This window comes from Podarcis erhardii, assembly GCF_964252035.2.
Source record: "Podarcis erhardii genome assembly, chromosome: 2".
NCBI lineage: Eukaryota > Metazoa > Chordata > Lepidosauria > Squamata > Lacertidae > Podarcis > Podarcis erhardii.
In genome coordinates this window covers 88,874,912-88,892,213 of record NC_138498.1, presented here as the reverse complement: position 1 = coordinate 88,892,213, position 17,302 = coordinate 88,874,912, and the positions used below count along the sequence as shown (strand labels likewise).

Here is a 17,302-nt window from a genome sequence, read left to right as displayed (position 1 = left end):
TAGCTAGTTGCAGAAATTGCTGCCAGCCAGTCTAAGTGCTATCGTTTTAAGTAAGTTCACATAGACTACAATGAAAAGAGCATTTGGTCTAGCACGTCTGGGCTTCAAAGGCATAATTTGAGTTGCTGTGCTTCCTCAGGTGTTACAAGGCAAGTCCAGAAAAATATGCATGCTTTGTTCGAAAGTAAATGAGATAAGGACATATTGTTCTTTTAATGCACATGTATCCCAGGGAAATATGTGTAGGAATCAATCCACTGTTTCCTGTACATGGAAGTGCTCTATGCACAAAGGTAAAATATGTTGGGAGGGCAGGAAGGGTACAAAAAGGGGGACTCCTCTCTTCCTAGTTTCTATACAGCCTTGTCATGGAAAGCAATGGCCCTTCACTAAAATATACATGGTGCAATAAAACTCAAGGCATATCCTAGCACAGCTATAATCTCTTGAGGTCACTTGCTGTGGGTCTATGGAGCTTTCGGCGATCATATCTATTCGGAATTTGATTGAAGCAAATGGAGAGCGACCACAGAGGTTCATATATTTATAAACTGTTTGCATCTCGCATATTTTTGACTCTGTTCTGGGCATTTCTTTTAAACTCAATTCCATTTTATGTTTCTGCATGTTTTCAATTTGTTTCAAACTGTCACACCCATTGAAATAAATTAAGACTTTGTCTCCTGAAATGCTGAGTAATTTTACTTTTCAAAATATCTCCTTTTGGGGGGAGGGGAGAGGGGCGGTTGATTTGGTTTGTATTACTTTGCTCACACACTGGGTGGCAGTGCCCACCATCACTGCCACCGACACCATCGTACCTGACTCTGCCACATCAGCAATGTCCACCCCTTGCTCTTGTGCCATGAAGCCCAGGACGGAAAAAATTGCGAAGCCAGACACAAAACTGGTACCACTGTTCAGGCATCCCAGCAGCAAACAGTCCCTAAGTCACACATATGTCATGGAGGAAGTTAATTGGAGAAAAAAATTGAACCCATGGTTCCCTACACATCAATTAGCTAACATGTACTAAACCCCTTTGGTAGGAAACTTGCCTATAGCAGTTGTATTTGTATTTGTTGTAGCTCCCCAAGGAAGTCATTGCACCTAAGCAGATTGCATAGGAGAAGAAGATTTGCGTCCCAGCATCTATCCAGACCTAAAGAAAACACGAAAAGGCCCATTAGAAGGCTGCATTTTGCACCAGCACCGGCCATTTATCTAAAGCTAATACAGACTATGCAACCCCCACAATGTGACAACAATAGACGTCTCTTTAAAATAATCCGCTCATAAATGCTAGCTATTGAATGCACCTACACTGTTCAATATCATATCACAACATTTTGGCATAAAAGTGAATAAAAATGCAATCAGTTCTTTTAAACAAAAACAACAGAGCATTACATATATACAGTCCCAGTTTTGAGCATCACCCATTGTAGATCCCAGCAGACTAATATACACACAAGATACATTTCAAGATCAGTTCAGTGGTTTAAGGATCCCAGGCTTTTTGGTGGATAGCACTATGCTTCCTCCCAATACCTCTTAGGGTTTTTCTTGCTGTGGCCAACTATGTCTTCCAGTGCGCTCTGCTTAGGCCAGTGGTAGGGAACCTCACCAGATGGCAAAACACTGCCCTCCAGCCCTCTCTGTCTACCGCCTAGAACACTCTCAAGGCCATACCCTCCACCAGCACTATTTCAGATCCCCCTTAAGGGTTTTCCCTTTGTGGGAATATGTCTTTGAACTATGACAATGCCTCTTGGTATCCTGGATGGAGGATAGCAAGGGCTGTGTGTAGAAATGAGTCCCACTGTACAAAGGTAAAAATTGCATTTGTTGCTTCACCCACTTTTGCAACTGTCCCCTCCCACTGCTGGCACGTGTCCCCTGCCCCACAGAAGGCTGCCCAGGTGGGAATGTGACCCTTGGCCTGAAAGGGGTTCCCCAGCCCTGGCTTAGGCTAACAAAGAAGAGTTTAACGAATCAGAACAGGAAAGAAGCAGCAACCTCTCCCATAGCTGCTATAAATGGTGTTCTAGATGGATTGTACTCAGTGGCATTTTCATCCGGCTTGTATCATAAGTTGCTTTTCATTTACTGTTCGTATCACAATATTATCATAGTCTTATGTGCATTCCCCACCCCACCCTACTTTAACAGTTTTGCATTTCCCCATTGCTATGGGGTAGAGCTTGTGGCTGACCAGATCATAAAATAAACTGTCACATAATTTGTAAGCAGTTGAAGATGGAGCAAATAAAGAAAAGAAAGTGCTATACTCCTGAGTTTTACTAAGGGTGCTATCTTCCAAACATTTGCATAGAAGCAAGTTTCTACAAAGAACGTGAAAGGTATTCAGCATTTCCCATTTTATTTCACTGTCCTTAACTGCCTTCCCCCAAGGGCGTCCATATGACATGGACATTTGCAAATACTCACAAGTGCTCCTTACCGTTCTGTTCGCTGCTCCATAATTTTGCTGCCTTTAAGAGCTAAAGACTGAAGCAAAAATTATCTCCCTTACCTTGTCCACAGCCTAATATCAACAAAAAAGCTGAGATGCTATATTTGGACAGAGTCTACAAGCCTCAGAATCCTTCTGATATAAAAAGATATACACACATGGAAAATGCATTAACACATTAACAATAATAACCTTTTTGACAAGATACGGTGGAAAGGAATAACACCATGGAGGTAATCTTCAATTAGGTTTTGACTGCTTCAAGATTACAAGAAAATCTACTGCACAATCATCCCACTGCCCTCCTCACAGTTTGTTTAGAGCATAGGAAGAAAAGTATCACCACTTCCAGTCTTTAGTAACCCACCTGTGGATCTGCTAGCCGAGAAATGTCAGGGTAAAGATAAAACTTGATGCCCGTTGAAGCTCCAGGTAAAGTGACACCACGGATTAACAGTACAAGAAGCATGATGAATGGGAATGTTGCTGTTATGTACACAACCTGGTATTAAAAATGAAAAATGTTATCACTTTTTGACAATAAAAAGCTAGAATTTTAATTGTATACGCCTAGTATTTGAGGTTGCAAATGGGCTCATCTCTTATCTTAAATTCTTATCCTCCTGTTTGCTCTCAGCTTTCATTATTCAGTAGATCACAGCAGGTTCCCCTTAACTGCATGCGCATATATCCATCATGACAGAGAAAGTACATTATCGGACTTTAATGCTGACTTTAATACTGGTCACATTTCTGTTTCCAGTTCCCCCAGATCACCACTATGTCAGGCATGATCGACATGGTGCTCTCCAACTACCATCATCTCTGACCATTGGGCTGTGCTGGTTGGACCACTAGTGAGGCCGACAAGGCAACACACTTCATTCTCATTATACAGATGTCTACAGGTGGCATTCACCACAATAATGAAGAATGTAGTATTAAAATAAATAAATCACATATCCAGCAGTGAAATTTGAGTACTGGAGGTGTTCCTTCCTTCCTTAGTATGCTCAATAGAACTTATGTATTTATAATATCATTAAACACTCTTCATCAGGAGATTCACTAAAGACTGGAACTGATGTGTGGCACCCCATGTAGATCACAACCACCCACCCAATAAAGAGCTGTTCCTTACTTATCATCTGAAGCGCCATAGCTCAATGGTGAACATTTTTTTGCCACAGAAGGTCCCAGATTCAACCCCCAGCACTTCCAGGTAGGACTGGGAGGGACCCCTACTTCAAATACTGGAGAGTTGCTGCCAGTCAGTGTTGTAAACACCGAACTATTGTATCAAAGGCACCTAACTTTGTTCCTATTGTATCCAGCACAGAAAAAGGATGAACCTGGGCATGATCAACTGAGAATGTCTTGTAACACAAACTGAATAAATAGAAGGCGATGTATAAAATCAGTATCCACAGATTACCCTAGCAGAATTGTACCCCTTGCTTACCTCTGAATGATTGTCAAAAGTACATGTGTGCCTTCTGGAAATCTGCCTCAAACTTATGTTTATTTATTTATTTGGTTCCTTTCTTCTGCTAACAGGGTCAGATGATGCCACCCAGCAATTACAGCTCTGCTACTTTAATATAGCTTTGTTTTTGTGAAATTGGTTTAGCAAGATAAAAGCTCCTGAGATGCATCTTCCTGCCTTTTAAGTGAACCTCGGGAGATTTAACAGGCAGATATCAAAGCCTGTTGCACCAAAATAATTTCTGCAGCCAGTTTGATCTCTAAATGCAGCACCCTTCCATATCATGCCCTGCTTTTCTTTTGGTAAATTATATTTCTCTGTGTGTAATTTTTTCCTGATTTTTTCTTCCCAAAGTATTTTGTTTTGCTTTTAAATATAATCCTTGCCTTTGTTATTTCCCCTTCTTTTCTTGCCTTTGTTATTTCCCCTTCTTTACATTAAACAAGTATTTGTAAGTAGGGTTTTTTTTGTTCATCACAATTACCAACTTTAACTGTTACTATTGCTACATTCATTAGTCACTCCCCCCCCACAAGTGACTCAAACTGACTTAAAGAAACAAAACTCACCAGCTTTTTCACCCCAAGATTGTTACTGAGAAATTATTTCAAACTAAGCCAACCTAGCATATTTTGCCAATGTGAATTAATTGTAAGAGAAATGTTTTCAGTCAGAACAAACACTGAGCTATGCAAATTGCTTTTTGGATTAAAAAAAAAGAGAGAGAGAGGTTGGACATTCAAATTTATGTACTTTTTTCTTTTTAAAAATGTTTAAAATGAAGGGAGACTTGACTGCTATCTAATTATTATCGTTGGGCAAGGAACTATCTTCCAGAAGTACATTGTTGACAAATGTGGAAAATCAAAGAGGCCTGTTCATCAATTCAAAGAAAAAGAAAATATCTAAGAATGTTCAACAGCTATGACCTTGGAGAAACAACTAAAAAACAGAAGCCAGATGTTATGAGAGTTTCTGAACTTTTTCCAAGTTTTGAGTGGGTCTAGCCAAAGAGTTCACAGAGGAAACAATGTAATAAATAAATGCATCCTCCATCCTTGGATAAACAATGAATATGTTGAGGTGCAGTAATAAAACTGCTAGCATATTTGCAGGGCTCGGTATGGCTTCAGCCACGTTGTGAATCCTACATTGCAGGGGTTAGACTAGATCAGTGTTTCCCAACCTTGGGCCTCCAGCTGTTTTCGGACTACAATTCCCATCATCCCTGACCACTGGTCTTGCTAGCTAAGGTTGATGGGAGTTGTAGTCCAAAAACAGCTGGAGGCCCAAGGTTGGGAAACACTGGACTAGATCATGGGCAGGCAAACTAAGGCCCGGGGGCCGGATGAGGCCCAATCGCCTTCCAAATCTGGCCCACGGATGGTCTGGGAATCAGTGTGTTTTTACATGAGTAGAATGTGTCCTTTTATTTAAAATGCATCTCTGGGTTATTTGTGGGGCATAGGATTTCCCCCCAAAAAATATAGTCCAGCCCCCCACAAGGTCTGAGGGACAGTGGGCTGGCAGCCTGCTGAAAAAGTTTGCTGACCCCTGGACTAGATGACCCTCAAGGTCCCTTCCAACTCAACAATTCTATGATTCTAGGAAAGGTTCAAAATAACATTGGGAACTTAGCCTTTGCTAAGTAAGAAGGCAATTCAATCATTTTAAGCCCAAGATGATGTGGAGAGTGTTCAAAACCACTGCATAAAACTAACTTCTGAACCTATTTAAACACTTCGGCTATAAACCTAAAGTGTATGTGTGTAAAGAGGGTGGAATTCAAAGGCAGATTATGCTCTGCTGGTATCGAACAGAAGTTAAGGCAGAGTAATGTTTTGAATTTCTCTGGCCTTTTTAACACCTCATTTTCCCTCTTATTGGAAACTATGGAGCAAAAAGTGGGGGAAAGATTAAGCAAGCTTGGAAGTTTGTTCAAGTCCCCCCCCCCCCCCCGTTTGAGATGCACTGTGGGACTGAGAGGAAATTGGATCCAAAGAGAACATTTTCTTTTTGGACTTGCCAATACCAGCGCTCCAAGAAACAAGGCAGTTATAATTGCAAAGGGAGAGGCCGAGAGCACTTACTTTCCCAGTGGACTTTACACCTTTCCAAATGCAAAAGAAACATATCACCCAGACAAGGAGGAGACATAGTGCCAGGTCCCACTTGACAACACCAGGCTCATCAATTCCTGAAGACAAGCTCAATACGTTGTGCCTTAAAGGATTAAAAAAAAGGAAAGAAACAAGACAAAAGGTGTCATAAAACAAACTGAACAGCTGCTTCACAAGAACCAGTCTTTAAAAGCAGAATGATACTTCCCATGTTGCCTAAACAGATTAACTGGACACATGGGAAAGGCCCATTGTTCTATTTGTAGTCTTCCAAAGAGCTGCGAGTGATAATTATCCCTCAGCTTGTTAAAACTATTCTGTTCACTCTGGAATACTTGGAACTGAATCCATTTGTCTACAGGCAATCCTTGCTTTGCACAGGGGTTACATGCTGGACTCCTGAGCATGTCGGTGGGGCCCACGTAAAGTATTCCATTCTGCCCCTTTAGTGACATTTTCTGGTCACTTCCCGGTTTGGTGCCATGTACACGTGCGCATGCTCTTTGAATCTGATGGGGCTACTCTAAAACTAATGAGAAGAATTGATTTTTTAAAATAAAAAAATCAACCCACAAACCCACCTTTACAACTTCTTAGTATTTCTATTCATAACTAGTAATTTCTGTTGTGCAGGGAAGGTATAAATACACAAACCTCTCCAACTTTGTTATATATTGCCTTAAATTGTAAACAAATCAATCATCATTATTTTAGATAAATTTAGTTAAGGGGGGGGGGGTAAGGGAACAGGATAGCAGCCTGCTTCTATCACAGCACTATAATCACACAGACATCCATTTTAATAAGTAAACAAAACACAGAACTAGGGGAGTTGTGTAACTTCTGAAGTGTGTCCCATTTCAGCTACGATGAAGAACTGTTTAAAATAGAAATGGGGGATAATAAACTAGCTGTTCCCAAGGATCTCACTCATAAGAAGGAAAAGAGCAAAAACATTTTGCTAGATTTATGGCTAGCATCAAGTGTACATGAGCCAAAAGCGGATTTTGCTTCGTTTTATTCAGCTCTTATTAGATTTGCATGTCTGAAGCATGTGATCAGCTTCCTGAGATTTCACATGAACCAAGCCTGCTGAGTCCTAAGCACTTATAAGCTTTTGGTTGGTAGCAGGGAACAATCAAAGTTCTTGTTTACTGGTAATTGCCCCCTGCTTCTTACTGTTTCATTATGTTTGCAACCATATACTATGAAATAAAATCTTCACAACTAAGAAATCAAAGCATGTGATGTAATCCCAAGAGGTAAGACTCTGGAAATAAAGCCAGATTTGCTTATCCCCTATGACTGCTGCTCAAACAAGCATGAGATTTACACAGACCATTAGCTCAAATAAGATATAATAATGGTCTCCAATGCACAATCAGCAGCACTGCTAAGAGGAAGATGTCACTTAGCATACAAAGGTGAACATTTCAATAAAGCCAACCATGCCTGAGAAGTTTAGTGTTCAGCAAGTACAACTGATAAAGATTTCAGGAAACATTCCACCTAATAAAGAGCACTTGACTTCATAATTCAGGCATTGTAACAGCTCCTAAGGATTATTTCATTCACAGTAGGACTGTTGTCTTCTGAATGTACCAAACTCAAGTGAATTAACACATGATAAAGAGGTTTACATATTTACAAGGCAACATACATTATTCTGAGTTATGTAACTTATTAGCTAGCTCAGGGCAATGCAGTTGACCTCAATCTGTTAATACATATAACATATGGTAGTTATAAGATTACTGAATGTTTATCATTAAGGGAAGATGCAAAAAAACAACAACCCAATAAAAAAGTTATTTTAAAAAATTAATGTAAAATGCAAAGTTCTTTGTTAAGGCCTTTCTGTGTAATAAGTTAACAAATACCTCCCACATAGATGACATTCCTTGTGCAATGATTAAGTTAAATATCTGTATAAAATGCATGGTGAATCAAGGCCATCATTCACAGAGTCAACTTGAAACTTTATTTGAATAGTGCTAAATCACATAATCATAATCAAAACAGGAATATCAGGTATGTGCATTGTCTCTGAGACTATAACCTGACTTACTCATTTATTATTCTTATACTCTGGCCTTCCTCCTTGCAGAATCCAGAACAGTAAATAGAGATGTTAAAAGATACCCAAATATCATAAGACAACAATAATTAAAATTAGTAATAATAAAAAATTTGCAATAATGACCCAAAACTCCTACAGAAGTAGGTAATACCCCATACTTCCCCTTACAATTTTAGTCAGGCACCGTTTTACTCTATGTTCTATGTCTCTTATAAAGTTCTCCAAAGAGCAACAATTAAAATTGCTTACTCCCAAAACTCTGTCACAGGAGAAGTGAAGTTAGTGGTATTCAGTGACAACCAGAGGGTTTTGTTCTTCCTGAGAGTGTCTTCTATGCAGTTTTTTGTGTTCCACTCTTGGTCGCAGAAAGCCCAAGGCAGCTTACTTGTAAAAGAGTGGAATAGATAGTACAGTCCCCAAGCCAGGATGATGATGTAATACACATTCAAAAGCGACACGATCACTATGGAAGCATAACCTATTCCTGATTTTTTAAAAAAAGAAAGAAAGAAAGCAGAAGAAAGGAACATATGAAATTACACACATAAGTAAGGCTTGCTGGTATTACAGGTGAACATGTAATATTCACTAATTTAGGAATCTCTATGTCTAGGGTTACAAAGGCAACAATTCAACATCATATATCTGCTGCATTAAGCGGAGATGCATAATTTCAAGACTCAGATAAGGTATCAAGGGATTCCCCCTCTTTCACCAGTTGCACCCATGTTTCCAGAGAATTCAGTAAGGAGTAGTAGTTCTTCCTAAAACACAGTTGTGAGGTTGCAAAGGTATGCAAGCAGTGGCTATCACATTTGGACTGCAAACATATAGACCATGGAAGGGTAACCTATGGCCCTCTGAATGCTTTTGAACATCATCTCTCATCAGTCCCATCATAAATTGGCCAATGCTTAGGGCTGATGTAGTCCAGCAAGATCTGGAGGGCCACAAGTTGCCCACCCCTGTTGTACACACTTACCTGGAAATAAGTCTCATTGAATTCAATGTGCCTTTCTTCTCAGTAGACATACATATGATTGCACTGTTAATATTTAGGAACACCCTGCTTAATAACAACAAAACCACTGAAGCTACAACACTTGAGCAGAAGGAAATGGCCATGTAAATGAGGTACAATTCATTTCTTGTTAGGTTTGTAGTCTACGTTTCCCCCAAATGGTACTCAAAGCAGCTAACAGTAATTAAAAACAATACAATAAAATACAAAGAAAAGAAAAGCAGATAAGGCATAAATAAAAACAACTAGCTAAAACCTCATTTTGTCTCAACAAAATTGCAAGTTATGGGCCAAAGGGCTATCTAAATAAAAATGGAAACCTAAGGACATGATGCAGTACCTATGGCTCTGTGGCTTGTGTCCTGGTGGACTATACCTACTCATAATAGTAGTAGTAGCAGCAGTAGCAGCAGCAATAGTAATAGTAGTTTCCCTCCCCGCCTCCCAAAGGAGCCAAGGGCAGCAAGCATACAAACAAGAAAACATCTAAAACCAATGCAGACTAGGAAGGAGTCCCAATTTAAAGCAGGTATTTGTTGGAAGAGAATAATTATTCCATGTGCACAAGGTAAAAATTGCCTTGTGTTTCTCCATGCTACATACCAATATGCTTTTGAAATAAAGGAGAATTTCAAAAGCACTTTGTGATGAAGTATTGGAGGGGAGATGTTCTGCTCTTCAAAGAAAAAATTCCCACTGGGGAAGAGCACACCCAAGAAAATAGTTTGAAGTAGTTCTTTAAATCCTGGCTTGTATTATGAAGCCACTATGAAAGCTTTAAACATATTTCTGAGTATCAGGAGCCAAAGCTAAATCACAGATGGTTCTCTCAATCCAGATCTGCTTATGAGTCTCCCTGAGTCAATGTCAAATGCAGACAGTGGACAATGGAAGTGTTGGCCTAACTTAGGGTGACAATCATTACGTATGGAACAGAATTCAGTGAAATGCACTTTCTCTGCAATGCAGTTATAAACAGTGTTTTTTTACTTATACCTCTGACTGCAATGTATAGCACAACTAGAGGAAGGTATACTCAGAATTAAGTCCTACTGTGTTCTGCCTGTGTACAGCAGGGCTTGTTCCCAGGAAAAGTGTGAATAGGACTCCAACTTTACAGTGCAATATTATACATATCTACTCAGAAATAAATGCCATTGAATTCAGTGAGGCTTACTCTTACGTAAGAATGTATAGGGTCACAGTCATAAAACACTGGTTATAGCAACAGTAATAACAATATTCTGGGAAGGAAAGACAACATGTTTGTGCAAAATAAAACAAAGTCAAAAGGAAGGTCAGCAAACTGAATTTTGTAATATATGTACACATCTATCTTTCCCCCCCCCAAAGGTATCATGCCTGCTATTTATAAAATAAATGTTTAACTTGCATATCAATGCTTGACAACAAAAAAATACTGCCCTGTTTGCTTTGCAAGCACAGGGTCACTAGCAGATAAGGTCATGTCCTTTGCTGCTCCAAATGGCATGCACACAGCTAATGAAGTGCAAATTGGCACAAACCTTTAGCTATAAATTCCAATCCAAGCCCCGTACACTTGGCAAGAAGTCCTATTGATCTCAATGGAACTTCCTTCTAAGTAAGTACTTTGGGAGACACAGAACTGGTATAAACTGGCAATCACCTTACAAAACACCAAACTGCCCTGGAACAACTTAATGGCCTGTGAACACACCAGCTCCTTATTAAATATTGAGCTTTGTTGGACGATGGGAGCCATTCCACATTCTCCTGATGCAAATACCCATAGTAAAGCATTTCATAGTCATTAAAGATCAGAAATCTCAGAGAAGTTGTTCCAGAGAGTTTCATGTATTCTGAAATCTACTATTTGAAATAATAGTAAATCCTAAACCTTCTATCAGGAACACATCAATTTCAATACTGCTCTTATATTTTTTAAATAGAAAAGTTGCATTAGCAGAGGCCAACCAAAATTTTGTTCACATCAGGATCCACCCCTGCCAAGCTAAAGTTATGTTTCAAACACAATACAAGGTCAGGGGGAAATTTGCTCTGCCTTCCAGTTCTAAACTTGGGAGGTGGAAGGGAGGGCAGGAACAAGACCACCTCCAATAGCTCAGAGCTGGAGGGGAGGTGGGAGAAAAAGCTTTTTGTACTTCTGTGACTAAAGTTTTAGTACTTCACTGCCCCCTTTTTCAGGGTCTATCTCCTTCTCCTCCTCAGAAGGCAACACTGTGGATGTGGAGGAGATGTCAGAGGGAACTGCCCACAGAGGCAGCTTCAAATCCTCACTGTTTTGGACACTCTGGCATAGTAGGTCATTCTCAAGCTGGGCCTTGCATCCTGCTGTGGAATTCCTGCCAGGTATGGCAAGCAGGTGTTGGCCTCAGTGCAAAAATGTCTCCAAGTCCAGTACTGTTTAACTTTTCCCCAGAGAGGTGTGTGACAACCATTCAGCTGGATGGGAAAAAACTAAAAGCATAGGAATTAAATAAAATCAGAGTCACCAGCAAAGTTAAGGATAAAACCTGTTTCCTGCCCAGTCACAGGCAGCCATGCCTCTGCATAGTCTCACCCTTTCCTTTGCATAGCTGCAAGGTGAAGGAAGAATGTCACAGAATTTTGGGAACTAACTTAGATGTGTGCATGTACATATATATATCTATAATGAATTAGGCAGATAACTAACCGGTGAAGATAGGGCAGATCTTTTCCCAGCATGTAATTCCTCCTTCGGAGGTATACTGTCCTAGTGCCACCTCCAGGAAAAACACAGGAAGACCTCCCCCAAACAGAAAAATGAAATAAGGTATGAGAAATGCACCTGTAGAGAAAACACAGAAGGAAGATTAGGAAGATTCTATGACTCAATGATTTTTTTTCTTTATGGAGTAGCAGCTGATGGTGGTATATAAGTATCACTATGAAGCATCACTATGGCCCATGCCCTTGTTAGCATGTTCTGAAATTGCCACTTAAGAGCAGAGATTAATAATCAGACTTTAAATATGTTACACAAATGCCCTGTTATTTTCAGATTAAGAAATGGGGAACAATAGGAAAGAAAATGTGCAACAGAATGGTTTCATTTCATTGCATACTGGAAGATTAGGTAAAATCTCAAGGCAATTGTTTTCTTGTTTTACAATGTCTCAGAATTTAATGACCTACTGTTTACAAAGTGTACTGCATGTAACAGTTGTAAGAGTTTTTTTAAAAGCAAATTAAATGCAGTGAAATGCATACCGGAAATATGTGACTGGCTTTCACTAATATGAATCAAATTTCCCCTTTTCCAAAAAAAGAAAAAAGAAAAAAAAAGCTGAGAAGTAGCTATTAGTCCAATAGCACTTTCGGTTATTTTTAAATCTTGATCTCATTCATCTTCAGAGCAGCCCTGCTTCCCCACACACCCATTCACATGAAAGGGAGCTGCTATCCACATCCCAAACCATTATGGAAGCGACAACAATACTCACCTCCGCCATTTTTGTAGCAGAGATACGGAAATCGCCAAACATTGCCTAATCCAATAAATCCTCCAGCCACAGACAACAGAAAGTCAATCTTGCTGGCCCACTTTTCACGCTGTGGTGGCTTCCCCTCTGCCTCATCCTCAGGGCGTGTTCCAGGGCTCTTGCCAGGGGAAGGTTTGAGAATGTCCTTGTGGAAATCTTTCAGACACTGCAGTTTCTCCTTTGTTGCCATGTTTTTGCTTTCTAAAAGGAAGGAAATTACAATATAGGTTTTATAACCCACGTTACTTGGAAGACAGATAGGTACCTGTGCTTACAAATCATCTTGGCAAACAAAAAGTTTCCTTCAAATTCACCCACTTTTTCAAGCCAGTATATGCAGAGGAAAGATGCAGCTGACAGTTATTCCTGTCTTGACCCCACAAATGAGTTTAAAATACACCTGTGCCTCTTTCGCATTGACACCTATTAATAGTCTTTTCACAATAGAAGTTTAGCATTCCTGGTTCCTGAGCAGTCTGGAAAAACAATCCTTGGATACTAATGACAGTGTTAGTAAGATACTTTGTGTTAGAGAAGAGGCGGAAGCATCTTTGTTACTCAGAGTATTAAAAACAAAAGCAGCATTGCCATGTATTGCGACACCTTTTCAGGCCAGCAGGAAGTAAAATGGATCCTTTTTTTGCACAGAAGAGATGTGAAAGTCCACCTGAGCCAAGCCTGTAAAAACAGGCGAACTGCCACTGCTATGCTTTTGTTCCCTTTCCCTCTCAGAGCCACCCTTCAGACTGGGGGGCTCAAGCACTTGTCAGGCTTCTTCCTAAAGCTCCTTTGGAAAGTGGCTGTGGATTAAGGTATAAGAGTGCAGAATAGGTAATGTGTGCATAACAAAATTAAGAAGACAGGTAGAGTTTCTAGGGAGAGGGCAGAGGTGTGTACCCTGGGGATGAATGGCGAAATAGTGAAGGTGTTAAGGAGGGAGGGAGGGAGGGAAGAAGGAAGGAAAGAAGCAAGGAAGAAAAGAGCAGTGTATTCTGCATTGGAGATGCCAAGCACACACCCAGCCACTGGGCATTCTCTTGAACGTCCTTGCCATTTCTGGTGTGCAACCCCAGATTTTGAAGTACTCTTTACCTACAGTTGTGAAGAGATTACCAACAGGCTTAACTCCTGTTTAGGCAACTAGCAGATCGCACTCTGACTTTATGTTTACATCAGCTTAGTAAATGGGAGAGGACCACTGTAGAAAATCTGCCCTCTATTACGTCACCACGTTACTTTTTCTTTGCACTGACCCAGTGTCCATTCCAAGCCTGTAATTTCTCTCCAGAATCATCATCAGCTGAAATATTAAGGCTTTACGAAGAGAGTTATCATGGAGCTTCTATTAAAAGTGATCCCCCGCCCCCCCGCTTTAAACATAGTGATTTATCCTAATGAGCGGAAGGATCTAAAGCAGCAGTTTCTTTCTTCTTCTATTTTTATATCTTGGTACTGATTAAACAACAAAACCCCTGCATAAATAAACCTTTCTGTTCAGTTCAGTTTCAGCATACACCCCCGCCTCATTTCACTGCCATATCACTTGGATTTCAAAATAAATAGGACTGATTCACTCCTGATACGCAATATAATCATGTTCTTTGCCATAGCAATGGCTTTTTAGTTAATGAAATAGCCAATGACAAGGCTTGCTTTATGAAAACTCCAGGGCAAAGTGAACCCTAGAAGGTCACACTGGCTTATAAATATTGCTGTCAGCTGTTAAATTGCAAAAAGTATGACACACACACACACATATATCCACGTGCACATGCGTGTGCACACACACACTTGTGTTATATATGTTAGATTTTAAAAAATGGAAGATAAACACGCACAAGATTTCATCCAAAGAGCATGTTCAAAACAGGCCACATTTGATTAGATTCAAATGTGGAAGCTGTGGGAGGTATGCCATTTACACTGGAGCGCTAAAGTAAACTTCCATACATTGCAGAGACCAGGCACGCATAGGCTGCCTAGGTTGTCCTCATTTCTGCATACTTGTGCTCTTATATATTAGAAGGGCAGTCAATCCAATCCAGTCTTCGTATCTGTGTCACATGGCTTATTTTTCCTCCAATCAGAGAGTTATTCTGTACCGGGTTGTGTGAATGGAAAGGCACGTAATGGACTTTCCATCATTTTTTAAACTTGCATGATGATCCTACATTGGAGTCAACACATGCAAATAATCCTACCAACATGCAGAAGATGACTGCTGGATGAGGGCAATGATTTAAATCTAGAAAGTTTAAAATATAACACTGATAGAAAGAGATATAGCTAGTAAACACTTAAACTTAACATTCGTGATAGAAGACATTAATACCCCACGCTTAAACCATCTAAATAGATCATGCTGGACACAATAGGACTTATTTCCGAGTAAATGTGCATAGGACTGCACTGCAGATCTGTTTGTATTTACATGGTGCTTTATTAGTGAAAACACCTAAGTTTTTATTGGGCTTATGAAAAGAAGTTCATTTATTTAAGGCTGCAACAATGTTTTTATTTGTTTATGCAAGTGTCACCACAAAAACTTAGTTCATATTATCACAGTGGAAACCTGGAATTAATTTGCTGCTTTCTGATCTGTAAACAGATTTAGCTTGTATGGCAATGACCTGAAACTAGGGTTGACATTAGTTTGGCAGGAAATCTGCAACTGGAACATGATTCTGAGATTGATATACATCAATGTAACCATGCAGATGAAAACCTTTTCATAAACCATGCAGATTAGCTAAACCATATCTGGAGGGAAACAATGGAACTTGCCTTACTGCCTCAGGCCTTGCTTACAACCAACAATAAGACACTCTCATAAAAAAATGTTGAATAAGGTTTGGAGCGAAAATATATTTGCTTTTCATGATGCTATTATCTGGAATAAGTTTATTGGAGCCATTTTAATCTAATCTTTTCAAGTGTGCCTAAACAGACCATATGCAACACTGAATGCCAGGTAACAGATTGTCAATTAACACGTCTAGCCAACTTGTTTCAAAGGGTTGCTTTAGTATGAGAACTATGATGTTACAGAATAAGAGCTGGCAGGCTGACATATTAGACAATGAATCTTAACCAGTAATTAAGTATGTAATAATTATAGCTACACTAGTAGATATGGAGAACAGCAAATTGGAACCTCTCATTTGCAATGGTCCTCTTCAAAGATTAGTTTCACTTTATTCAATACATTTGAATTTTTGAACAACTTTAAAGTAGAGATATTATAGAAAGTAATAGGTCATGGCTTTGTATAACTGAGACGACAAGTAGAAGAAATATATGTCCTACAATAGCTTTCATCTTAATCAGAGTTCAGTGTGTGGCACTTCCTCCTGAGGTTGAGCTCTGTCACTATTCTGAAATTTCCATCTACCCATATAAATTAGCATAGGTGAATCAGTGCCCTCTTTTATAGTGAGGAATTTTCTCTTTTGGGCAGGTATGTGAATGTCCACCTTAATCTTGCCTGCTGAACATCTTGCCTACCTCTGCCTACTCCAAAGCCCAAAATGTATTCGAGATCTATCATCCACCACCCTTTTCTAGGGCTGCCATACGCCTGGATTTTCCTGGACATTACCAGGATTTCAAAGGCAATTACAAAATTGCGTGGTTTTTTTGTGTTTCTGTAAAAAATAATAATGGGGAGTGTGTGTTTTTTAAGTCAACAATTTTGCGGTGTGCTGGTTTTTACTCTTTGAAATATGGCAACCCTCACCTATTTCAGTCTTTTGGAACATACAGTGGACTTTAAGGGAGAGGAAGGTTTAGTTGGGAGGACCACACTTAAGTTTGTGGAGGCCCTGCCTAGGTAAGAAATTTAAAAACCTTGCAATGACTTTGTCACATCAAAAATGAATGCCAGAACCTAAGCTTTAATAAAATCTATTTGTGGGGGGGAATCAATGTAAGAATCTGGGTTAAATTAGCAGGTCCTTGATTTTAAAAGTGCGCTTTTTCAGATTGACTGGATGTTCTTACTTCTTGAATTAACAGGGAACATTTGTTTGGACTGAAAAAATATGGTGAGACTGGCCAGAATAAGTTCACTTCAACAAGCATCAAGTGCTTTCGGGCATCACAGCACAAATAGAACAATGCTTGCAATTAACTCATGCTAGTTGTGTGACTTCTTGGTGTAACTAAACTAAAGTGTCTAAGGAGTCTTCAAACAGATTCCTGCTTTGAACTGACAAGATCTGAGGGCTGGTTTTTTTCATAAACTGTTTTGCAAATCACCCCCATAACAATTACACTGAGCAGTATCACAATTCTATCTTATGACATAAACAAACTTCTTAAAATGCTACCCTTTATTGTGCTCATATCTCAGACTTAACCCTATGGCCCACCCATGGTCTCCTGACTATTGCCAATTACAGGAAATGCCAAGAGAAGATGAAAAGGAGGTGGTTGAAGGCACTGCACAGTTAAGGAAAATTCCAAGAAAACTGTGTGTGTTTAATGAAAGGCATTGTCCTGAACATTAATAGGATTTGTTTTTAATTTCCTGTGATTTTATTCCACTGTATTAAACTACAATGCCTTTTAAGAGATAATAATCAACAAGCTGATATGAAGCTGGAAGGCATTTT

General features: G+C 39.6%; 1 protein-coding gene across 9 annotated transcripts in view; it reads right to left on the bottom strand.

Annotated features, from left to right (window-relative positions):
• SLC6A6 (solute carrier family 6 member 6) overlaps window positions 1-17,302 on the bottom strand; it is a 60,102-nt gene that overhangs the window by 19,593 nt on the left and 23,207 nt on the right. For all 9 annotated transcript variants that reach the window (XM_081852846.1, XM_081852841.1, XM_081852842.1 and 6 more), the window contains 7 exons: window positions 12,651-12,890; window positions 11,861-11,995; window positions 8,412-8,646; window positions 6,053-6,185; window positions 2,844-2,978; window positions 1,059-1,162; window positions 822-946 (listed from right to left, as the gene is read on the bottom strand). In XM_081852846.1, coding sequence (XP_081708972.1) covers window positions 822-946; window positions 1,059-1,162; window positions 2,844-2,978; window positions 6,053-6,185; window positions 8,412-8,646; window positions 11,861-11,995; window positions 12,651-12,879 — 1,096 coding nt within the window. In that variant the 5' untranslated portion in view covers window positions 12,880-12,890. The remainder of the gene's footprint in view (window positions 1-821; window positions 947-1,058; window positions 1,163-2,843; window positions 2,979-6,052; window positions 6,186-8,411; window positions 8,647-11,860; window positions 11,996-12,650; window positions 12,891-17,302) is intronic.